This window comes from Vombatus ursinus, unplaced genomic scaffold (genome assembly GCF_900497805.2).
Source record: "Vombatus ursinus unplaced genomic scaffold, bare-nosed wombat genome assembly UNPS02014821.1, whole genome shotgun sequence".
NCBI lineage: Eukaryota > Metazoa > Chordata > Mammalia > Diprotodontia > Vombatidae > Vombatus > Vombatus ursinus.
Genome location: NW_020954599.1, coordinates 13,790,735 through 13,817,149, shown reverse-complemented (window position 1 = coordinate 13,817,149; position 26,415 = coordinate 13,790,735). Strand labels below are relative to the sequence as shown.

The 26,415-nt window shown below is 38.8% G+C and overlaps 1 protein-coding gene across 3 annotated transcripts in view; it reads right to left on the bottom strand.

Annotated features, from left to right (window-relative positions):
• Positions 1-26,415, bottom strand: part of SGMS2 (sphingomyelin synthase 2) — a 108,113-nt gene that overhangs the window by 7,432 nt on the left and 74,266 nt on the right. For 2 of the 3 annotated variants that reach the window (XM_027837465.1, XM_027837466.1), the window contains exons 3-5: positions 21,261-21,971; positions 14,755-14,872; positions 4,433-4,586 (exon numbers count right to left, since the gene is read on the bottom strand). In XM_027837465.1, the coding sequence (XP_027693266.1) occupies positions 4,433-4,586; positions 14,755-14,872; positions 21,261-21,715 (727 nt within the window). In that variant the 5' untranslated portion in view covers positions 21,716-21,971. Of the gene's footprint in view, positions 1-4,432; positions 4,587-14,754; positions 14,873-21,260; positions 21,972-24,382; positions 24,401-26,415 lie in introns of those variants that run through there. The other variant, XM_027837467.1, reaches the window with a different exon arrangement.

Below are 26,415 nucleotides of genomic sequence, written 5' to 3'. Positions count from 1 at the left end.
GCAAAAGGCAGTATGATATAATGGACATTGGCCTGAGTCAAGAGACCTAGATTCTAATCACTATCACTACTAGCTTGCATTTATATAGTGCTTTAAGGTTCACAAAGTGCTTTACAAATATTACTTCATTTGAGGTTGGTGCTATTATTTTTCTCATTTTACAGATGAAGAAACTGAAGTAGACAGAGATTAAGTGACTTGCCCAGGGTCACTGTCTGAGGCTGGATTTGAACTCAGGTCTTACAAGGAAATGGCAAACCACTCTAGTATCTTCGCCAAGAAACCCCCAAATGGTGTTACAAAGAGTTGGACAAGACTGAAACAACTTAACAACAATTTCCTGACTCCAGGCCTAGTGCTCTACCCACTGTGCCACCTAGCTGCCTACTATGTATGTGACCTTGGGAGAACTGGTTAACCTTTCAGGTTCCTCATCTATAAATCAAGGAGATTAGAACAAATAATCTATAAAGGTCTCTCAGTAGGCCTGCTTCTTAATCAGTTTTTTCATCAATAAAATGGGTATAAAAATACTCATAACTATTATTCTACTAGGTTATGGTGAGGATCCAACAGGAGTGTATATAAAAATTTGGGATATGTATGAATGTTACAAAAGTATCTATCACCTTATGGTAATACTGGCTTATGCTGATTTAATGTTTTATGGTTACAAAGAAGGCCCCTGCTTAGCTGCCAAGGAGGCCTGTTCCAATAGTAATAACTAAATAAGTAAAATCTGGAATTACCAGAAAGAAAGCTAGGAGAGAGCCCACAGAAATGAAGAGAAGCAAAAAATAGACATAAGTGATACCTCCTTCTTTTGCTAGAAGCATGCCTTCAAAAGAACCCAGATCCACTGTTAATTCAGAGCAGCCATACTACATCTGGCCCAACTTGGAAGGTGATATTTGCATACTGTATGGGTCTAACTGTTAAGTTGACCTTTTCATATAGAGGATGCTAATTACAAAGTTAAAGAATTTTCTACAAAATAAAGAGTAGATCCTTAAGTGATGCTTATCACCAAGAGTGTGGGCAAAAACACACAAACCATAATTTTGTCCTATGTGAACACCTACAAATTATGCTACAACCTCAAAGCAACATTTTGATTTAGAACTTAAAACTGGTACTTGTGGTATGGACACACACATACATCCCTCCCCATCTCCTGTGGCCTATAATTAAATGCTAAATGTAAAACCGCCATACAAGTTAGTAGACTACTTTGATAGAGCTGGGACCTTCTTGGCCCACTGGAGAGCTCTTAAATCCACTCATGACATAGTATCCTGAGAGACCCTTGTCCTCACTGTCCCATAAATCTTCCATAATAGAGTACTCACCCAACTCTTAAAGGCCTTTTAAACAGGACCAGATAAACATGGTACCCTCTAAACTTCTCTACTCAGAGAAAGAGATAGGTTATAAGTTACTGGTTAGTCTACCAATATAACAATATTTGACTGCAAAAAAAACAAAACAAAAACAAAAACAAAAACAAAAAAAAGAAAAACAAACCTCCAAACTCTAAATTAAGGGTTCTTAGTCTTTTGTATGTATCATAGGATCCTCTAGTCTATGGTGAAGCCTATGGAATCCTTCTCAAAATCATGTTTTTCAATACATAAAACAAAATACGTAAAATTACAAAGGACACAAATTCTATTGAAATACAGTGACCAAAATTAAAAAAAATAAGAATAAAAAAAGGTTCATAGACTCCAGGTTAAGAATCCCTGACCAGGAATTAAGAACTAGGCTTCAGTGACAGTCTTGAAACAGTGATAGAATTGAGAGGATTAGGACAACAATGGTTAATTGTGGGAACAGAGCGAACCATCTTGTGACTCAATTCTGGAGCTAGCTCAGTTCCTTTTCTATTCTATTATGGGTCTAATCCAAATTCTGTCTTGAGAAAAACTTTATTCAGTTATGGGACTGGGGAGAAAACCTTATTGTATTGTTTGAACCTGGGAATTGTTTGGCTGGGAAACTGGACCACCTCCACCTGCTACATAGAGATCCTTGACTAAGGACCTAGGTTAAGTTGACCAGACACCCAGTCAGACCCAAAGATTGTCGCAAAGAGTTTTCTTACAATTGTATATCTCAAGCAAACCATGTCTTAATTGAAAACTGACTCTACACTAATGAGTCAGTTATTGTTTCCATGTTCCTTAGATTGTTTAGAGATACTTGGGGAAAGTGGTACCCCTCTTTTTCTGAATTCAGGAAATTGCACCTGTTCACCTCTACCCTTCCAACTTGGAAAGTCCCTAATCTTTCATCCAATTAGAAATCAGATTATTAACATATTATTTTTCCTTTTAATAACTGGCCTTAATTGATTAATTGTTTTTAATGTATAAAAGTCTATCTCCCTTTGTATTTGGGGTCCAGCCCAAGCTGAGGTGGTCTGGTCCCAGTTTGTTGGGTAATTCCCATTCATTGCTTAATAAATCAATATACATGAAAAATCGAACCTTTGTTTCTTCAGTCATTTCATTTTTCACCCATCACAGTAGTTAATACTCCATTTAGAGAACTATGTTCTTTCACAGAGAATTATAAAGTATTCCACTGTAAGTTTTCCCAGTGCAATATTTAAATTGCAAAGTCTTGGGCAACTACAAGGCCAAAAAAAAAAAAATCACTTCTTGGATCATGAAAAAAAAATGCCCTCACAAGATCTATTTTTTTTTAATAACCATCACATTTACAGAGCATTTCACAGTTACAAAGTGGTTGGCATATACATTCTTATTTGTTCTATAGCCTCTGGATTGGCCAGGTGGACTTGATGTAGGGGCCAGCTCTCTGCTATGGTGCATGCTTGATAATGTGCAAAAAGAGGTTGGAGCAAAGCTTTAAATAGTATTATTGGCTTGGGGTATTTGGGGGTTACCACAAAGCTAAAAACTGAAGGCTCGTTTTGACTAGCTTTTATAGGGAGCTAAAAATAGAGGAAGGGCATACCAAACATCATGACTTTCAGAAGGCTTTTTTGAGATAATAGATAATGGAGCACAGTACTTAGAAATATAGTAATCCCAGGAAAATGAAGAGAGGCAGCATGGTAGTCTCTGAATGAAGACCCAGGTTCAAGTTCTGTCTTTGACATATAATGGCTGAATGATTCTGAACAAGTCATTTCAACTCCTTGGAGTAGGGACTGTTCTATTTTTTTTTTTTAAAGCTCTAGGATCTAGCACAGAGCCTGGTGCTCTGTTGGTCCTTAAGTAAGTCCATTAAGTAGGTCCTTAATATGAGAATTTTAAGTCTGATTAAGTACCTATGATGAGATTGCTTTTTGTAATGTCTTGAAGTATGAAAATAAAAATGGACCTCAGAGGGGCAGGAATGCCCTCTTTATAGCATTGTTGACCAGGAGTATATCCAATCTTAAGAACTCCAATAATGAGGAAGGCGCTACCTCTTTGCCCTGGGCAGTCCATTCCATCTGTGAAGTTCTAATAGTTGGTAGGCTTTTTTCCCCCACATACCAACAGACAACTTAGCCCAGTTGCTTCTGCTTCTGCCCAATGGGGCCAAGCAGAATGAATTTGATCACTTTTCCACATGACAGCAGGAGACTGGGACATTTATTCAGGACACAAAAATGGAGATACCCCAAAGTTAGTGCTACTTGGATTAGATATAGTCACTTTTCACACTGGAGGATCAAAGGAAAGGATTTCAGAAGCTGTTTTAACCTAAGGTCCCCAGGTAACCAGGAAAGAAAATGAGGCACCAAGAACTGGCTTTCATAAGCTCACAACAACAGAGCATAGTAGGGCTGGGTTTGGAGCTCAGGTCTTCCAACTCCAAATCCAGTGTTCCTTCCATTAGTCCATACTGCCTAAAATGGAACATAATTCTTCTACAGAAGAAAAGCCTTGCCCATATTTTTAAATGTTCAAGTAAGCACTTTCTGTGAGGAAATCTAGTGAACCACAGACAGAGCAAGAATAGATATGCTAAGACAAATACAAATTTTAAAACTAAATCAAATAAATTTTCAATTATCTGAATTGATGAGCAGGTATATGATCCAAATAATCCCAAAGGTCACTGCTGTTTGGCTTGGAATGTACTATGATTTTCTCTTTGCTGTTACCTGACTTCTTACTAATGTTTTGCTGAGGCCAACACTAAAATGAGTTGACTTTCTTTGAACAAACAGCAGCAGGAGAAGGAGGTAGCCCAGAAGCTCACTGAGTGACAGAAGGAAAACCAGTCCAAGATTGAAATTGGCTTTTTTTTTAAGATAATCCATAGATACACAACCAAGTTGATTTGTAGAGTGACTTTCAGAGCTGTCCAATTGAAAAGACCAAGGGGCTATACACAAATCAGTTTGAGGCCTTGGTGATCTTTTCTCCTGTGGGAATGAATAAGGGGAGGTAGCATAATTCTATAGACTTACATTCTTTGATGAACAGGTAAGTAAGAGTCAGCACAACAGTGTGGCCGCTGAATAAGAAGTCTCCGCACAAGATGTGTGACCCAGTTATGGACAATCCGCCACCAGAGATCAGTCGCAAGATCCGCTGCACTTTTGCCTGAGAGTCTCCATTGAGCTGGAAGACAGAGGATTAAAGCAGAGATGGACAAGTCCACAAGATTAAAAAAAACAAAACATCAGCCTCCCTGGGTAACAACTGGAAAGAACCAACCTCCATCACTAGACAAGGGAAAGAATGCACGTATCCCTTTGAATTAAAGTGCAAATATGAGTGCTGGGGCAAAAGACTCAGAAGAGTCTTTGCTCATCATATTGGCAAGTTTTTACTCAAATGTTTTAAAATTGTTCGGCATATTACTAACAATGTTCTTGTGGTGTTATAACCTTGAAAAGAGCTTTTTGAGTATTAATAACCAATGACTTCACTATAGCTATAAAGTGAAAAATAGACCAAAGCTACTTTCCTGCATTTTTGTGGAAGGAAGGAGGGTTTTAAAAAATATATAATTAATAAATAGAACCTCCAGCTGTAAGTTGTCACATTATATAGCATGATGTACAGATAAAATGTATCAAAGTACAAACAACCCAAATGTATATATATATACATATGTATAGTGTGAGTGTGTGTATATATGTACATATATATATAATATCAAAATAAGATACAGATAAAATGTATTAGGTACAGACAACTCATAGGATGATATGTATGTGTATGTGTGTATGTATGTATATACACATATATTATAATGTACAGATAAAGTGTATTAGGTACAGATCATCCATAGGATTAGCTGTTTATTTCATCATCCCTGTATGTAAGCTTCTTGAAAGAAGAAATTAATATAGTTGTGTATATTCTTTGAGTTGTCTATACCTAATATATTTTATTTGTTTATATATTATATATATGCATATTATATACATGCATTTTATATTCATATTACATTATTTAAATACATATATAATATATATCATATATATGCAATTATATTTGGATATACATTTTTATATAGGCTATATGAAAAAGAGGGATATATGTAGGTGTGTGTATATACACACACATACATTACATACATATATACATGCATTCACACACACACACACACACACACACACACACATGCCATGATGAAAATGGGTTTTGGAAGAGAAGTTGCTCATCCATGCCATGATGAAAATGAGTTTTGGAAGAGAAGTTGCTTTGGCCCACAGCCCAAAATTTTCAAACTGCTAGATTAGAAAGTGAGAAGATCAAAAACAGAGGAAAGCTTCCTAGAGGAGGCATAGGCCTTTACTATTTGAAGAAGGGAAGGGACATGGTTGGTGTGATAGGCATTCAAAAGGAAGGGTGTTTCATAAATACCTTGGATAAAGTCAAGAAGTTAAATTGATAGAAGAAGAAAATCAGTAGGGCTAGTCTAAATTGTAATGAGTTTTGAAAACAATCCAATCAAAAGTTCGTATTTAATTTCTAGGTCAATGGAAAGAGTAGCAGCAATGGAGTGAGTTGGGCAATACAGCAAGGCATGGAAAATCACTTCAGCAGCAAGCAGAAATTTTTTGGAGAGGTTAGGAGACCAGCTAAGATGAATTTTTAGTGGAATCCAGGTTCAAATAAATAAGTAAGTCCTTAACAAGGGGCTTAAAAATAGAGGCTGAAAAGAATGGGTATATGCACATCATGTTTCAGGATAAAAAAATATAGACTTTATGGCTGAAAACTCAGGGAACACAAGATGGACAGACAACTTTGGACCTGGGGAAACAGTCTGTTATTCAGAGGTAAAGTTACTCAATATCAATAAAATGACATTTACCTGGCAATGGAAATGATCATTAGCTTAGAAAACAATAATGAGTATCATAAATAAACCATATTTCAAAAAGTTTCAAGACATCCAATTAAATAGAGACCTAGAGAAAATAGGAGACCTGGGTACTGGATGGAGGGATAGGGAAATAAAGATTAGGCTCAGGAACAGAGAAGAGACCAAAGATGTAAAATGACTAAACCAGTAGTTGAGAGGATGCTGTGGGTATGACTTACGCAAATTTTTTGCAAAGCTCTTAATGGAGTATCTTCAACTATTCTTGTGGAGTAATATGGATGAAAGGATAACACCATCAGAACCAGCTGGATTCATACCTCGTTGGCTGGTCGGTTTCAAAGCTCCGTTGTTAATGATTCATTATCAGTAAGGCATCTTCAGTGATGTACGTCAAGCACATGGACTGCTTAACGTTTTTATCCACGACTTGAATGAGGGCACAGACGGCATGCCCATCAAACGTGCAAATGGAACCAAGTTAGGAGGGATCGCTAACATACTGGATGTCAGAGTCAAGATCCAAAAGGATCTGACAAGAGCATTGAGCTGAATCTAGGAATATCAAATTCAGTAGGGAAAAAAGTAGCTTCGAACTTGGGTACAAGAAAATCAACTTCACAAGTCCAGGATGAGGGAAAGAGAGGCTATTCTACAAATGATGGGGATTGAGGGTTGTCAGGGTAAGGTGTGGTAGCTAATTTGATCTTTGATCTTGCATTAAGAGGTCATGGCTTCAGAAATGGGGAAGCAATAATTCCATTGTCCTCTGCCCTTATCAGAGGTCATCTAGAACAGGGGTGGGGAATCTGTAGTTTCAAGGCCACATGTGGCCTTCTAGGTCCTTGGGTATGGCCTTTTGACTGAATTCAAGTTTTACAGAACAAATCCTTCTATTAAGGGGATTTGCTCTGTGAAGTTTGGATTCAAAGGGCCACACTTGAGGACCTAGAGGGCCACATGTGACCTTGAGGCCACAGGTTCCCCACCCCAATCTAGAATATTATGTTCAGCTCTAGGCACCACAGTTCAAGATGGATGTTGACAAGCTGGAGAATGTCCATGAGGGCAGTCAGGATGGTGAAGGGCTAAGAATCCATGTCATATGAGGATGTGTTGAAGGAATGAGGAATATTTAGCCTAGTGAAGACACCAGGAGGAAATGCTACCAGGCTTCAAGTATTTGAAAGGAAGTCATATGGAAGCATTAAATTTGTTCTGTTTGGTCCTAGAGAAGGGAATCAGGAGCTATGTTAAGAAATTACAAAGAAGGGTCAATGTTAGGAAAAAATGTCCTAAGAAATGGAGCTGTCCAAAAGTGGAATGGACTGTCTTTGGAGGTGGTAGGTAGGTTTCCCCTTCTTAGAGATAAAGATAGCCCACTTGTTGGGTATGTCATACTGGGGGTTCCTTTTGTGTAGGAATTGGACCAGATGGTCCCTTCTAACTCTCAAATTCTGCGATACAGTGGATAACAACTAAATATGGCCAAATCAATAGGACGTAATATAATAGGAGTAAATGTAAAGTTCTACAGACGGGTTAAAAAAATCAACTTCACAAAGACAGAATGGGGGAAGTGACTAAAAAACAGTTCATATAAAAGATCTGGAATTTTAGTCAAGTGTGAGCTAAAAAGTGAGTCAACTGTATGACATGAGAATTAAAAAAACCCAACACCATTTTAGCCTTCTTCATTAAGAAAAGCACTGCATCTAGAATTAGAGATGTTATAGTACTCTACTCTGGTAAGATTGATGGGAATGGGATCTGAACCCCTAAAAGGAAAAGATCATGTGTTTGAGATCTGGACCCCAAAAAGGAGAAGGTCCTGGACTTTCCCATGTGCCCTAGGTCCCTGGCATTCGCCTGGGGCACCTGGCCTTCCGAGTCCTTCTCTGTTATCTCCCAGTCACCCAAGCTATTGGCCACTCCTTGACCTCTGTATATAAGTGTCCATCTCACCCCCATTAAATCACTCAGATTTCTTAAGAGTTTGGCCTAGTTGTATTCTCATTATAAAGGCTCAGATTCCTAAAATCTGGCCAGCAGGGTGAATTCTTAAAATCTTGCCCACCTCTACCGGTGTTTTAATAAACCTTGTGTTTGACTGAATGAAGGCTTGGGTTGAATTCATTTGAGGAGACCTGTGTTGCTTACCCTTGAATTTTGGGGTCCCTACCACCTCTAGACCTCAACAGGACTACATCTGTAGTGAGATATTCAGTTCTAGACACATTTTTGTGAGGACATTGACAAACTGGAGGACATTTAGAACAATGAGACTATCCTATGTTAGACTAAATGAAGTGGGAGGAGGTGTTTAGTCTGGAGAAGAAGCTGGGGGGAAGGAGTGAGATATAGTCTTTTTAAATTCTTAAAGTATTGTGATGTAAAGGAAACTAAACTTATTTCTGCTTGGCCCCAGAGGCCAGAAGCAGGGAGAAGTTTCACAGAAGCCATTATTTTGACTCTAGATTTCCCTTCTGAAAATGAAAGCAGAATGGGATACATTGAGAAATGCTATTTTGTCAAATGGAGGCTAAATTCATTTGCTCACATGGAAGGAAGTCTTCATTGAGATATGGGTTGGACTGGGCAGCCTGAGATCCCCTCCAACTCTGAAATGTTATAAGCCTTATAAAATTTAAAGGAGTTCTCTGTAGGGTGTTCCATCCCAAATTTACATGATGATTCCTTAAATTATACCGTTAAAGCCAGGTCTTGAAGATTTTTTTGCTCTTTAAGAGATCTCCATTACAATGTAAATATTCCTTGGAAGGATAACAGTTTAAGCTAGTTACTCTGTTAATTGACCACTGGAAAGAACTGGAATAATATATTAATGGTATATCAATCAGTCAATTGAGTAGAATTTATTAAAGGCATATTATGTGCCAGGCACTGTGCGTGCTGGGGATACAAAGAAAGGTAAAAGACAGTCCCTGTTCTCAAGAAGCTCACAATCTAATGGGGGAGACATTTGTACATACAACTATGTACAAATAAGATATTGTTAGGTCATTTTCAGTTGTATCCAACTGTTCGTGACCCCATTTGGGGTTTGGGGTTTTCTTGGCAAAGATACTGCAACGGTTTGCCATTTTCTTCTCCAGTTCATTTTACACATGAGGAAACTGAGGCAAACAGAGTTAAGTGACCTGCACAGGGTTCATAGCTAGTAAGTGTCTGAGGCCAGATTTGAGCTTAGGAAAACGAATCTTCCTGATTCCAGGTCCAGCACTCTATCCACTGTTCCACACAAGATAAATGGTGGAGAACTTCAGAGGAAAGGTACTAAAGGTATACAGAATGGAGGAAAAGGGGAAGGGCAAGAAATTGGAGATCAGAGAACACCAAATAAATCACCAATTCAAATATTTTTGCCTAGGGCAAATCCTAATTAGGCAAACCAGGAGAAGGGCAGGCCTCTTAGAGAAAAACAAACAAAACCGTGAGCAGTGATTAGGAGGATCCCTGAAAGAATTCATATCCAAGTGGTACCCAAAAGAAATTGCCAGAAGACAGATCAAACCCACTTGAAGTAAAGCCTCAGAAATCACATAAAAATAAACTTGATGAATCAAATGCATTTTTTTTAAATAGAAAGGTGAAGGGTAGCAGAATTAAGAAGTCAACAGCCAAATTTAATCAGGAAGCTCCCTTCCCCAAACTCTTGTTATAAATAGCCACCAACACAGAGATCAAAAGAAGGTAGGTACACATGCTCTGTCCTCACACAGTGTTCCCAATTAAAGAGGGACATGTTATCATTATTTCCAAAGCAATAATTTTTTTAAGTGCTCCTAAATTTATTTTGCTTGACTATGTCTATCTGTTACAAAGGTTTTATTTTCCTTTTGTTTTTCTTTTTAGGAATTGGAGTGAGAAAAAACAAATCCTTAATTTAAAAAATAATTCATTAAAAAAGGTAAAGTTTCCCCTCCTTTACCATCCCCAGGTCAGATATGTTTTGAGTTATGTTGGTTGGGATTTAGATTAGAATCATATCATGATAATTCCATTCAGGAGTTAAAATAGTCCCCTGATGTTCCTTCCTCCCCAGGGCAGAGCTCCATGCACCAATATTATCAATTCTACCTATCAAGGTTAAGTAAGTGATTTGGAGCATGGGTCCTGACCAGTGCCATACATGGATTTAAGGATATTAAAAGATCGGGATGTACAAGGGGCCTCCGGAATACTCTGTAATCTGAATTTTCTATATGTGGGGTTTGTGTGCCTGTTAGGGGGCAGGTGGGAACAGAAAGGATGTATAGGTGTGGTCTGGGCCAATGATTTCATAGATTAGAAAACTATTCCTGAAAAAGCACCTTCTGCCAATGAAGGCTGGCACCTTCTCTACAATTTAATCTTATAGATGGTTGCCTGACTACAGTGAAAGGTGATGTCATCTGCCAAAGTAAAATAACTAAGATGTGTAAAAAGCAAGATGTCACCGCAGGTCTTTCTGACCCTGAGTTCAGCTCTCTATCCATTACCACAGGCCGCCTCTCTGTATCTGGATGCTTGTTCCTAGAATCTTTTCTTGAATTCCTTCTTATGTCAGATAATGGAAAGAATATTGGCTAAGGAGTGGAAGGACCTGGGTTTAGATACTACCTCTGATGCTTACTACCTGTGTGACCTTAGAAAAGTCATTGCATTTTTCTGGGTCTCAGTTTCCCCCTCTATAAAAGGAGTGGTAGTGGAAATAAATTATCTCCAAGGCCTCTTTCCAGCTCCAGATTTATGATCCTAAATTTTGTTAACCATTAAAGTTAACAGTACTTGCTAAATGGCCACACAGATTTTTATTAATAATTATTTAATTAACATATTACTTAACTACTGTCACCATTATTTAATTTATTTTGTTATTTATTTATTATTTGATGTTATTATAATAACTGATATTAGTAATGTTAATATTATTGATGTTGGTATTACTATTATTAATAATGATGAGATGAGAACAAGATAATAACCACAGGAGGAACCTGCTTAAATATATCTCTGGCAGGATGAAAATCACAGTAGTCAAATATGCCTAGCACAATAATAAAAAACAGACTTGAGAGTAGGTCATTTTACATCCCCAATGCAAAACCACATAATTAATTAGTCTGTGCTTTACCTGGATGGTCTGAGAGATAGGAGAGCATCTCTGGCTAGGATTCTGGCTTGGCTTCTTCTACTATCATTATATCAATGAAGCCAAGAGCAAATAATTTAATTCTTTTATCACTTGCTCTAGAAAGAGGAAAACTTCCAAGAAAATACAAACTAGGTACTTGGTAAGTATCTGTTTAAGAAGGAATATATGTGTGTGTGTGTGTGTGTGTGTGTGTGTGTGTGTGTGTGCGTATGTATCTATAGTGCCTAGACAGTGCTTCCATTAGACTGGGAACTCCTTGAGGGCAAGTACTATCTTTTGCCTTTCTATCCCCCCCCCACTTAACACAGTGCCTGGAACACAGTAGGCACTTAATAAATGCTTGCTGAAGAACCAGGAGAACATTGTACACAGTTAGCAGCAACATTGTACAACGACCAACTTTGATAGACTTATCTCTTCTCAGCAATGCAATGATCTAAGACAATTACAAAAGACTCATAATGGAAAATGCTACCCACACCCAGAGAAAGAACTATGGAGTCCAAATGCAGATGGAAGCATGCTATTTTCTCTTTTTGTTGTTGTTCTTTGTTTTTTCTTTTTCATGGTTTTTCCCTTTTGTTCTGATTTTTCTTTCACAACATGACTAATGTGGAAATATGTTTAATATGATTGTACATATATAGCTTATATCAGATTGCATGCTGTCTTAGGGAAGAGTAAGGCGAGGGAGGGGGGAAAATTTTGAACCCAAAATCTTATAGAAGTGAATGTTGAAAATCAAAAATTAAAAAAAAATAAGAAAAAAAATGCTTGCTGACTGATTTATATGGAATGTCTTTGGTTACAATCTGATTAGCACTCAATTATATCCTATCTTATCTTGTTGACTCATTTCCTCCTACATATTAGTTCTGTCACCTGAATGACAAAGTTCTCTGCCCTCACAGAAATTACAATGGCATTAAATGTCTTGCACATAGGCGTTCTATAAATATTTGTTGATAATTTAACTGATAGTTGCTCCTGGTAACATCCATTGAAGATCATACACTTGTAAGATATACTATATATAGTAGTTCACATTTAAATAGCACTTTATATGTTACCACCTTTAGTCTCCACAACAAGGTGCTATTATTATCCCCATTTTACAGATGAGGAAATTGAGCCTGAGATAGGTGAAGTGACTTGCCTAGGGTCACTCAGCCTAGCTGAGGCTGGATGTGAACCGACTTTTCCTGACTCCAAGCCCAGCCCTCTATCCACTGTACCACCTAGCTGCCTACTATAATATTCCTTTTCAGTAACAGGTTAGACCAAATGGCCATTGAGATCTCTTCCAACTGTGATAAATCTCTTAAATGAATTAATAGCTCACCACAGTGCCATATCAAAAAGTGGTTATGGAAAGAGGTCAGTGTTGAAACCCACTTAGCTTGGGACCACAAAAACTCCAAGAACATTTGAACCAATGAACTATAGCAGCAAGAGGCCCCAGTGGGTCTTAGAGGTCAATTCTATGGGGTGATCTTTTCTAACACGCTTCTCTTCTCAGAAGGGACTTGTAGCTGGTAGTTATAAAATGTATGGATAACATGTTGATTTACAGATGTGTCTCATACTAACTGTAAGTATCCTGACAATAGTATATCAAGGTGGTATAACAAATTATGCTGCTTTCCTTTTATTTTTTTAAAAGGCAATTGGGGTTAAGTGACTTGCCCAGGGTCACACAGTTAGTAAGTGTCAAGTGTTTGGTCTGAGGCCAGATTTGAACTCAGGTCCTCCTGACTTCAGGGCTGGTGCTCTATCCATTGTGCCACCTAGCTGCCCCCTGCTTTCCTTTTTATGAGGACACTTTGGAAGATTAACATCTAGAAGACCACATATGAACATAGAAACAAAGAATAGTAGCTCTTGCCAGCTGATGCAACCTTTAATTTTAGGCATCTTTCAATTCAAGGAATATTTTTAAAATTTTATTTTTAATAGTATTTTTTCCCCAATTACTCACACATAAAGACAATTTTTAGCATTCATTTTAAAAAAATTTTGAGTTCCAAAGTTTCCCCCTCCCTCCTTAACCTCCCCAAGATGATAAGCAATTTGATAAAGATTATATATGTGCAATCATATAAAATCAAGGAATATTTTATTAAACCCCTAGTGGTACAAAGAAAGCTCTGGGAATACAAAGAAAGAGACCTTAAGGATGTTACATTTAGCTGTCAAGGGTGGTGAAGGAAGGAAAGAGAATATCACATACAGGCAATTCAAGAAAGAGATAGTACCCAACTAGCAAGCATAGAGTACCAGGGAAGGCTTTATGGAAAAAGTGGTACCTAAGTTGAGCTTGGAAAAAAAATAAGGATTTTGAGAGACAGAGGTGAGGATGGAGTCCACTGCAGACATTAGAGACAACTTGTGCCAATGCATGGGGGCAACAGCTAGAAAGTAAGTTTGGGGAAAAACAATTGAAAGTCTAGCTTGACTGGAGTAGAGGAAGTAAAGGGAGGCAATATGAAATATGGCTGAAAAGGAACCAGATTGTGCAGGGACTTAAATGCTGAGGGATGTGTACGCTTTTGTTCTTTCAACCTATAAATATCCAACTGGTCTCCCAAACCTCCTCATTTACTAGAACACACCCTCATTTGGTGCTCTCCAATTAGAAAACATACACAGAGCACCCATTTGACTTTGTTTCTCTCTCTCTTTTTTTAAACTCTGATGTCCTTTCCATTCCTTAAATTAGTCCCAGCCAAGGTTTAAATTCAATATGTACATTGTTTTAATTATAGATGCTTTGGGCTTTCATGGTTCTGAAAGATTATAGCCTCTCTAAACCACACCTATATTTGGTCTGAAAGACTGGTGGCTTTTTTATAGCAATCTCCACCTCAAATATCTGCTTCAGGTTAAGCAAAATTTGATGTGAGGCTTAACCCACTTGTCCAAAAAACCAGATGGGTTCGGTTTCTGCTTTACAAACTAAGAGTTCTCAGACAATTCAGAGTTCTCTGAAGACCTGCCTGACTATAAATATTTGCAGTCACACCTAAAACATCGTTCATATCCATCGCCCCACAAAATTAGGGAGGTAAAAATAGGGAGAAGGAAAACAAATAGGTAGAGGACTATTTACAGTTAGCATCAGAAGAGGTACAACTCTATGAATAAAAATACACCTTTTGGAAGAGCATTCCCAGCAATGTAAAAATAAACTAAAAAGTACACGTTTAGGCTGCACACATTTAATACAACTAAGAACTACTGAGAAAAACTGACCAAGGGTTATGGTAAACTTGAGGTAGTTTGGGGTTACTTACTTTTGGTGCACATTGGAAGTGCATTCCAGGCACAGGTAGGGTAGTAACATACATGGTAATACATCGATACAGGTATAAAGTGCCCATTATAAAAAAGAATCTCCGTCCCACTATTGACCTAAGAATGAGGAGGAGAGAGTGGGGAGAAAGCTAATTAACCACCAGCAGTTGGTTTTTTCATTCATAACAGCAGTTCAAACAACACTTAACAGGATGAGGGATAATTGAACTCAGGACTTTGGTGAATGGACCAAATTTTAAAAGAAAAAAAAAGTCGTGTTTACAAGAGAATCCCAACAGGTGGGATTTAAACCCAGGTCTTAGGATTCCAGAATTCTTTCCAGATACATCACATATATCAAGCTGATCTCTTACCTGAGTCACAGTAGATAAGGAAGCTCTTAGTCAGATCACTTTCAGCAATCAAGTCTTCTCTTGGGAACATAGCAAAGGTATAACCAAGAGAAAGATACAAAGGAATTGACTAAAGAACCAAGTTGATATTAAATAATTGGCCATGTAGGAAAATATGAGATCTAATTTAAATCAGATTATAGGCAAGGATAATGGGAGGGGGGCACACTTGCGTGCGCGCACGCACACACACACACACACACACACACACACACACACAAAGAAATCATTGCCATGCCTTTCATGTGCATTAAACATTCTTTTCCTCTAAATGTTACATTTTAAATGAATTCAGTTTTGAAGACATTTGAAATGTTCCTGGCTAGTCGAGCCTATCAACCCGAAGTGAGGGAGACTAATTATTTTGTTCCTGGTGTTTTACTTAGGATTTCTGTGCTTTCTGAAGTTTTTCAAATTTCACTTCCTAATCAAGAAACATATCCTACCCCAGACCTCTTCTGTCTCATATCTAAATTAGAGAGCTTTGTCCTCACTTCACCATCCGCATACAAATAGTTAGCCTTCTTTTTCACATTTTTAACCCAAGCTTTTACTTTGATTGTCAACAGCTCTCCATCTAGTTTTCCTATGGGGAAAGTAGCAGCCTCATTATGAACTGCTGTCCCAACTTTAAATAAAAGAGGCAGTCCTGAGTAACCAAAGAAACTATGGAACTCAGCTCTTTGCACTCCCCTGAAATTCCTGTTCCTGGGATATGGGCAGGTGATTTTATAGCTTCAGGGCTCACGGTTCTCCCTACGAACCAAGTGGGATATGAATGTGACACCTCCACCCCTCTCCCAAATCTCATTATTGGCCATATAGGGAAATATGACATTTAATTTAAGTCAAATTATATAGATAAGGATAATGGGGAAGGGGCACAAAAAAATTATTTTTCACTTCCATTAAATATACTGGCCAAGACTTCCATTAGTGAGTCTCTGGGCTAAAGGACATCATATGTACCTATATCATAAATAGCCACATTGAAAACTGCTTTTTCTTGAACATTTTGATATTCACCTTTTAAGGGAATGTTAAAGAATCCTAAAATCATAGAGAAAGAAGAAACTGTCCATTTAGGCTAATGATTCTTAACGTAAGATCAGTGAACTTGTTTTGTTTTTTTTTTAATATTTTGAAAAGTGTATTTCAATATAATTGATTTTCTTTATAATCCTGTGTATTTTATTTTATATATTTAAAAACTTCATTCTGAGTAGGGGTTCATAGGTTTCAGCAGAATGCCATAGAAGGCTATAACACACAAAAGGTTAAGAACTCCTGATCAGGTTCAATCCTTTCATTTGATGGATTAGGAAAATAAAGTTTCCTCAGCATAAAAATTGGACAATAAAATATTACACCCTTTTCCAGCTCAGGCATTCAGTCATTCATTCGATTTGTACATGCAAGATATTATTCTGGGTGCACAGGGAATGTGTACAAGGATACACAATTCCTACCTCCAAAACTTACAATTTTTAGATCTTTTCTATCAGAGGTTGACATTGTCAAGACTGTTACTAGTCAAGGGCAAAGAAATTCTGGTAAAGCAAGCAAAATGGCAAGCCTGTAACAGTGCTTGGCATATAGTAGGAGTTTAAATGCTTGTAGATTCACATTATGACAGATTTAATTATTTTTAAGAGCTAACTTAGCTGTGAGGACCCTTCATTATCATTAGACTGTATTCTACTTGAAGACATAGACTGTTGACTCTGTATCCTGAGGACTCAGGCCAGTGCCTGGCATATAGTAGGTGTTTTATAAATGTTTATTGACCAATTCATTACATACATAAAAACAAATACCAATTCCCTGTGACATAGGAAATGATGCAACGTATTTTATGTGACATGTTGAATATACTGTCCAAATTCAATAGTTATTTTGAGAAAATAAGTAGGGACATTCCAACAAAGTTACTAGGGACACAAACAGGGTGGTGTCCCTACCACCTACTGTGGTCAAAGAAACTACTTGTTTATAATGAAGTATTTACTTCAAAGGTTTGCTTTTCTAGGCTTGCTTTTCCAGTATCAACATTTAATAGTGCTGAATTTGTCCCAGTGGTTACTTAATAAACGAAGGTGGTAGGGGGAGAGAAAGGCAATCCATTTTCTTCCCTGAACAAATCCCACTCCAAAATTCATCTATTGCTTTGGCTGGAAATGTCATCTGTCAAACTGTGTTCTATGTTTTCCTAACGAGTGAAGTAATTAAGAAGAAATTTTTTGTGACATGAGAATTTGCATGTCCCACATTCTGCATCTGGCTGCTCAAGAGGATACAGAAATTCACGTGGGGAAGGGGAATTTGCCAACTGCAACATCAAATAGAGGAGGAAGGCACTTATGGCTCTCCTCATAAGTTCTACATTATATTATTCATACCGGGACAGCAATCTGAGTGTCTGCTGAGAACTTTGCAAATGGTTGTAAAGGTTTTTCTACCAGGAAGTACTGGGACAACCCCTCCTTGTTTCTTCCCACACTACTTTTTTCCCTTAAAATAGGGGCTCTTAACCTGAGGTCTATAGTGTGTTTTTTTTTAAATATATATTTTAATAATTGTCTTGTTTTTCAGCCTGATTGGTTTCTTTTGTAATCCTATCCTATTTTATGCATTTAGACACATGATTCTGAGGAGAGTTCATAGGCTGCAGACAAAAGGATCCAGGACACAAAAATGGTGAAGAACTCTCGGTCGAGGATGACAGGGGTCTGCGGATGGATTTCAGGGGTCCGTGAGCTCTTATTTGGGGGGAAGGGTGGAGTTACATTTTTATTTCACTAATCTCTAATTGAAATTTGGCTTTTCCTTCATTTGCGAATGCAGGCAACAAACCATTATTCTCTGAAGGGGTCTATAGGTTTTACCAGACTGTCAAAGGGGTCCACAACAAGAACCTCTCATCTAAGGCATAGGCTGATTCTCTTTCAAGTGATTGACTGTGGTGAATGATTAAAACAGTAGACTGGTCATTTAAATGTATGGCATTGGAGGAAAGGCTAACAGAAATAGTTCTCTGATTTTATCTCCCAATTATAAATGTAAGTTTTCACTAAAATTACAGCTATTCTATTAGCCTTGCAAATTCATTTAAAGACTCTAGTGACAGAGTGCTTCAGGGTGTGGGGTCAACAGCCTGGGAAGCTCCGGCAAGTAAGTCTTCTTCCCTCTTCCAATTACACAGAATACACTACATTTTTACATTGTTGTTGTTGTTAACACAAGAGTTTTTGTTCTTGTTTAGTTGTTTTCAGTCACGTCCGACTCTTCATGACCCCATTGGGGGTTTTCTTGGCAAAGATAGTGGAGTGATTTGCTATTTCCTTCTCTAGCTCATTTTACAAATGAGGAAACTGAGGCAAACAGGGTTAAGTGAGTTTTGCCCATGGTCACCCAGCTAGTGAGTGTCTGAGACCCGATTTGAACTCAGGTCTTCCTGACTCCAGGCCTGACGCTACGTTCACTGTGCCACCAAGCTGTCACAATACATGAGTACAAACAAACGAATAAATTTTCCTATAACTATAGATAGGAAAACCTGTGGCCTGAGAAGGAGACAGCATACGATCAAGCAAGCCCTGGGCAGGGAATACAGGCATTACTGCTACTGACCGGAGTAACCAAGTGCAGATGAACCAGACTGATCTCCTCATCTGTAATATCGTTACGCGAGGGCTCATCTATGGAGAGCTAGATGGCATCTCAGAGACCATCTAGTCCATTTATAGATGAGCAAACTGAGTCCCAGCAAAGTGAAGTCACTTGGTCAAGGTCACGCAGGTAGGACTTGGAGGTGAGGTCTAAATCCAAGTCTTCTAACTCAGAGATCTTCCGCTGCCTCTCCAGACGACTGGACCATATCAGGAGTTCTTTTTTTTTTGGCTAGGAAATGGGGTTAAGTGATTTGCCCAGGGTCATACAGCTAGTCAGTGTTACGTGTCTGAGGCCACATTTGAACTCAGGTCCTCCTGACTTCAGGGCCGGTGCTCTATCCACTGCACCACCTAGCTGCCCCCATATCAGGAGTTCTTAACCCCTTTTTGTGACATAAACCATTCTCCCTCCCTTCCCCTTTCTGATAGTCCGGTGAACCTATGGGTGGACCCAATCTTAGAAATAATAGTTCTAAATAATTTAAGGAAATACTAAATTTCAGTGAGTGGTTAGTGAAAAATCCAAGATGTTATTTTTTTTTCCTTTCATCTAAGTTTATAGAACCACCCCCTATCCCCTGAAAAAAAAATCAATCCACAGACCCCAGGTTAAGAACTAGATAGAGGGGCAGCTAGGTGGCAGCTAGGTGGCGTAGTGGATAGAGCATGGGCCCTGAAGTCAGGAGGACCTGAGTTCAAATCTGGCCTCAGACCAAACACTTGACACTTACTAGCTGTGTGACCCTGGGCAAGTCACTTAACCCCAATTGCCTTAAAAAAAGGAAAAAAAAAAGAACTAGATAGAGGGGTAGATAGAATTGAATGAGACTAGATAGATGGGCAGTCCTTTCTTGCTCTATGCATAATTTTGATTTTTCCTTATGTTAAATAGCAAGCTAAGAATTCCAACATCCTAAGGGGGTGGGGGTGGGGATGGGAAAGCATCCCCCCACAAAAGACCACTTACACATAACAAGCAGACAACTGAAAAAGAGCAGCTTCAGGAGTCATGTATTCTATTAACTAAAAAGATGGGACAAGCTTAAAAATTGTTCAGAGACCACTACAAAACGAGTTTTATTTGTGAAATAAGTTGAAATAGCATCAGCATGGAGGAGCATCTGAACAGCAAGGTTAGGTATTGGGACACTGTCCTCTAGAATAAAGAGAACTTTATATCTAAGAACCTAAAAGCCACAAGCATGACTTATGTGGAAGAGCTTTGTTGTTCTGAAATTATCTCGGGCTTTTTCTTTAACCTTAATTTCCCCTGGCTTTGCATTTCCTAATTGTGTTCTCTCTAGGAGAACTTTCATGATTTTTCATAAGCCCTGGGTTATGTTATGGAAATTTTTCTGGGCCTGCCTTGTGTTTATTTTGATGTGATGCTCAATTCTTCTTCAAGAAAAGAATATGCTTATTTTGCTGTCTGCCCCACAGTGACCCCAGTGAGAAGGGACTGTCATATATCTGCCTGACTGTTGTTCTCTTCTCTCGGTGCTGGTAAGGAGAGGAGGGACACAGACAGCCCCTGCTGCCTGAAGAATTAAAGATCTTCTGATAACCTCTCATTTTGTCAGCTGGAGGGTGGATTACAAGGAAAGACAGATATATTCCCCACTGTATTTGCGTCCCTGCTCTACCACATGTTAAAAGAGTGGCTCCAAAAACCAACCCCCCAGAATGTTAAATTTGCCTAATTTCAATTCTTGGGTAATCCTGAGACAAGTCTATTAGGCCCATCTGCCCTTCAGAACCTAAATCACACTATCAGACTCTGGTTGTTAGGACTGCTTATCCGTCCTTGACTAATGGATCTAGCTGGGTTGGCAGAGGCAAACCGTAAAGAGGGCTGGGCCTCAAATCATGTGTACGGCTAAGATAATGAACTTCTTGACCTGACCTTTTCCTTATCCCTCTGTTGCTAAAAACAGGAGATAACCATTCTCCAACAGCTAACTGCTATTTCTTCTAATTATCTCTTGAATAATTCTTCACATAAATTCTATGGCTTGGGTTTACTGGCTCCTCACAGTCCTTCCTTTTAATGGAAATGGTTATTTGAAAAACTTCTGAATTACTGAGAGGCAGCATGAAGTAGTGAAGAGAGCTGGCCTCTGAGTCAGGAAGATCTGCATTCGAGTCCTGCCTCGGGCACATGATGGCTGTAGGATTCCAAGCAAGTCACTTAATCTCTCAGTTCTCTGGGTCAGTTCTCTGGACTTACAAGGCACATAGAGGGTGATGATGTGCATTGTTAGAAGCTGTTCTCTAGATTAATGAAATCACAGATCCAGCCCCTTTCCCCTATTTCAATAATCTGGGCCAAGACTCTTCCTGGAAGATAATTTAAATTTCAAAGACATTCATGTTTGCATATCAACTAGCATGCCCCAAATGATGTATAAGAGGGATACTTACTTATATCTCAGAAACAGCCACTGGGTAATCCATAACCCAAATAATATCATCCCATTTATTTCTGATACAGAAAATGCCCATTTCACTCGATCAATGTAATCGAAGAACTTGTCCGGTAGTGGAGGGCTGAGCTCCTTGGGAGGCACCCTCTCATGTACAACTGTGATCATGACGGTCGTCAGGATTAGGTTGAATAGGGCATAGACAAAAGCAATGCCTGTTTTCCACCATTCTAGGGGAAATTTGTTCCTTGCTTCAGCGGGCATAGAAATTTGAATATAGTCCGGGTACTTTTTGGCACCCTTTCGCAAGCCGTTGGATAAGCTCTTGGGTTTGCCATTGCCATTTTTATTGTCTTCATCAGTAGGTTCAGTAGGTCTTGTGTAACTATTTGCAGGGTCATTGGTTTGATTTTCCATATGTTCTTCAAGCTTTGCTGTCTCTATGACATCCATTGCCCTTGACCTTCACCCAAACAGGGAAGTGGTGGTAACTTTTATTTCTCCTCAATTTCTGTCCTATTTTTTTTTCTTTGATCTCTGCACTTCTAAGATGACCATACACTTGTTTATGGCTGACTTTGTTTTCTAATACAACAAGGAGATGTTAGCCATCTGATTTTTTTTTCTTTTCATCCAGGATCCACTGTTGATGCCCCAACTTCAGGAAAAGAAGCCAAATCTTCTTCTCCAAGAGATGTTAATATCCCATCTGCAAAACAAAAGCAAAGACTATAGTCAGAAACTGTACCCATCTGACAATTCAAATTTAAAGTATCGTCAGAATAAGGAAACAAATACCAAGCCAGTCACTTAAGATAACATCAACTGTTGGAAAAGTTACTTATAACCTATAGAAATATCTTGGAATTATAGTCCTTCTCTGGTTTGATGTCAATTCAGTGAGAATAGTCTAGCAATCAATTTGCTGTCCTTCAAATAAAGGCAGAAACCAACATCTCAAGCATTTTATCCCCAGTCAATAATACTGGTTGCTAACAATGAGGTCATAATAAGCCAGAACCTCTACAATAACCACATCGCTAACAAGACTAGATTTTCCTTTGTGCATAAAGAAAATACCAACATTTCCATTAAAGGAAATATATTCAGTAAATACATGTTACTTCATTCGTTTTCCAGAACTCTTTAATTTCTGGCTCCAAATTGGTACTTAATCAAAGGGCTTCTTTTAAGGTATTTAAAAACCAAATCATGGAATATTTTACAAGACACTTGAAATAGTATTACTTGTTAAAAAAAAAAAACAACTTTTCATCCCAAGAGATCCTCTCTATGCAGAAGGCAAGTGTCAAGTCATAATAACAGAAATGCAGAAAAGTCTATTCTCTTTCATTTGGTTACTAAGTAGAAATCACCAGCATTTGTTAAACTCGACATAATGTAATTCATATCTAAAAACACTTGAGCTCAAAATCACAGATGCTTTAAGGGGAAAAAAAGGGGGGGGACACCAGAATAACAATGGAAAAGACTCATATTTTAACTACCGTCTAAGTGCTGACTTACCCAAGAGTCTGTAAGAAAAGGACAAACTTCAGCTGATCGCTGCTTTAGAACCCATCAATGACTGAAAATGTTTCACTGGGACCTGGAGCATCACTACCAGACCTCTTTTTTATACTGGCTAACATCACTGACCCTTTATTCAGGAAAAGAGTTTTTGGTCATGATCCGCAGCCCTCACAAAAACCTGTAATTATTCCCCACCCTGAACATTTATACACTGTAAGCAGAATGCTTGTTCACATCTAAGGTTTCTCAAAGGCTATCCCTATCTGTGCCTGTCTGGAAATAGAAGAAGGAATCATGAGTGATGACAGCTAGCCTTCTCGTTAATGGAGGAGAAAAAAAGGTGTGTTTTGAAACCAATATATTCAATGTGTATCAGCAGGGCTTTTTTGAAGTACTGAGAAAATCAAATAAGGATTAGACTCAGTAAATGAATTAGTGTAAGACGTGAATCTTATATCTTCTACATTCTAGCTAGGGAGATAGAATTAACACACATAATAAAAAGATAAGTTAAACAATGGGGCAGCTAGGTGCCACAGTGAATAGAGCACCAGCCCTGGGGACCCAAGTTCAAATTACTAGCTGTGTGACCCTGGGCAATTCACTTAATCCAGACTGCCTCAAAAAAAATAAATAAATAAAAGTTAAACCATGTGGTTTGGAATAAAGAGAGACTGATATGGGTTGTTAAAATTTGGGAAGTTTTCATGAAGGAAAACAGGACTTGGGCTAGGACTTGAAAGATAACTGTTCATTGCATGGATGAATCAATGATGGTTTTAAAGGATCACTAGGAATTAGGTAGATGGGAGGCAGAGGATTCTAGTTAGGTGAAAACAGCACTGAGTAAAGGCACTGAGCTAACACTAATTACAACCTGTTTAGAGGAGCGCATAAGCATAGGAACTCCCGTTTATATAAGTGCCTTAAAGTTTGACAAGCCCTTTTACACATCTTGTCTAATGTAATCCTCACAGTGCCTCTGTGGAAGGGCTGTTATCTCCATTTTACAGAAGAGAAAAATGAGGCTCAGAAAGGCTGCCCAGTGGTCACAACAAAAGTTAGTATCTGAGGCGGGAATGTAATGAAGACTTTCATGAGTCTAGGACTCTATCGTGAGATTGCTTCCAGGGAGAAGCAGTAGGAAATCATTGGACCACCAGGGTGGGTGATGAAAGACCCTAAAGTCCAGGCAGAGGAGTTTTTGTGTAGCACATTACTAGCTGTGTGACCCTGGGCAAGTCACTTAACCCCATTGCCTAGCCAAAAAAAAAAAAAAAAAGAAAATGATGTAGCATAGGACTAGGCAAGCTATGTTCTGTCTGCTGCTTGCTTGTTATTCTAAGGACCCCAGCCATCTAAGAATGTATTTTACTGTATTCAAAACAAAACAAAACAAAAAAGCCTACAGGGATTTTGCCCTTGGGGGATATAGTTTGACCTTGGGGGATATAGTTTGTCATCTCAGGTTACAGAACAGAGTAATGACATGAAGAAAGAAATGTTTGGTGACTCAGTGGATAGAGCACCAGCCCTGGAGTCAGGAGGACCTGAGTTCAAATCCAGCCTCAGACACTTGACACTTACCAGTCGTGTGACCCTGGGTAAGTCACTTAACCCCAATTGCCTAGCCTAAAAAAAAAAGAGAAAAGAAAAGAAAAGAAATGTTTTGTAAGACTAGCTGGGCAATGCTAAGGGGGGAGAAAGAAAAAGACTGGAACCTCAGGTGACCAGCTAGCAGATTCCCAGTTTCTTTTTCTTGTTCTCTTGCAGGAATGGAGTGGGGGGAAGTTGGGGGAGACCTTGTTGGGTTTGGCAATTAGGAAGATACTAGTAGGCTGCAAGGTTGCTATTTCAGTGAAGTAGGAAGGTTAGGAGTCAGAATATTCTATAAAGATTGAAGACAAAGGGAGTAAATACAGGCTACTCTTTCAAGAAAGTTAGTTAAAAAAAAAGGGAGGAGAGAGATGAGACAGTAGCTTAAGGGCATAGAAAGTTCAAAGGAAGGCTTTGTTTTGTTTTGTTTTGTTTTTTTAAGCTAGGGAATACATGAGTCTATTTGTAGGGTAGAAGAAAGGGTATCATTAGAGAGGGAAACTCTGAAAGGAGGGGTATAGATGATGGAGGTAGGTCCTGAGGAAGGATGGAAGGGGAGGAGATCAAGGGCACAGGGAGAGTGGTGAAATCTGTCAACAGACAAACTGAAACCAATCATTACCAAGGTCTTTCAATTCTACCTCTATATGACACCTCCCTCTTCCATTCTCTCCTCTCTCCACCCACTGCCATCACTCTGGTCTAGGTCCTTCATTTCCACCCATCCAGACTGTTATGATATCCTCCCTCTAGGCATTTCTCTCTTTCCTCTCTTCTTGTTCTAATCTGTTCTTCATATCACTGCTGAAATCAGCTCACTCATATATACATCTGGCCATATAGAGTGTACATAACATCTGACACACGTGCGTCACTGCTTTCCTCAGCTTCAGATTCCTTGTATGGCATTCAACGACCTTTACTCTCCAAGGACCCCTCCCCTCTTCTTCCTAACCCTCCAAGGCTTACCTGACATGACTACCTTTTTAGCACTACATTCATACTGGCCAACTCTCATTGATCACACAATTTAAAGTTGTGAGGGATTAGAGGCTCTGTCCCACAAATTTACCACACATGCTCATACCCCTGTGTGAACTCCTTCCCCATCTTTATCTGGTAAATTCCTCCCTGGTTTTCATAGTCCAAATCCTCCATGAAAAGCTCTTTCTTATGTTCCTGGTCATGGTAACAACCTTGCCCCCCTCAGACCTTACATAATACTTTGTTCTACAGACCTCTAATACTGGTATCATGCAATGCTATGTCTAGATAAGATAATCAACCTCTCTGGACCTCAGTTTCCTCATCTTCGAAAAGAGGATGTTAGAACAGATGACCTCTAAGATTTCTTCAAACTCGAAATCTGTTTGACCTATGGAACTGTCTTCCTCCATGCTGGCTACAGGGGGTAAGAATCTTTAAGCCTACTGGAGCTGTCCAATGCTAACTGGTAGCGGTCACAGAATTACTGAAGAATTGTTGGTGTCTTAGCCTCTACTTAAGTACCACAAGGCTATGTCTTATCTTGTGTCCTCTTCAGCACCTAGAACAGTCCTATGCACAAAGAAGTCACTTAAACTTGTTAAACGAATTAATGAGTGAGTTATCCTGGAGAACGGAAAGTTGAGGCAGCTTATACTGGATGGCTTCAAGTTTCTCAATAAAGGGAGGTGCCAGTGGACTTGAGCAAAGTGGAAATGGTCTGGACCAGGTGGTGTAGGTCTGTAATTAGTTGGTGCTATTAAATGACTCTCTGGCGATGTTAGGTGGCCCATAGCAAAAGAGGCAGCAGGGTGGGTGGAAACAATGCTGTCTTTGATGTGAGAGGCCATGGGCCTGAATTCCAGCTCTGTCTGTATGACTTATACAAAATCAATTAATTTCTACAGGCCTCAGTTTTCAAATACGACTGGAGCTGATGATCTTTAAGTGGCACAGTGGAGAGTAATGGATTGGAATCAGGAATACTTTTCTGGAGTTCAAATCTGGCCTCAGACATTTACTAGCTGTGTGACCCTGGG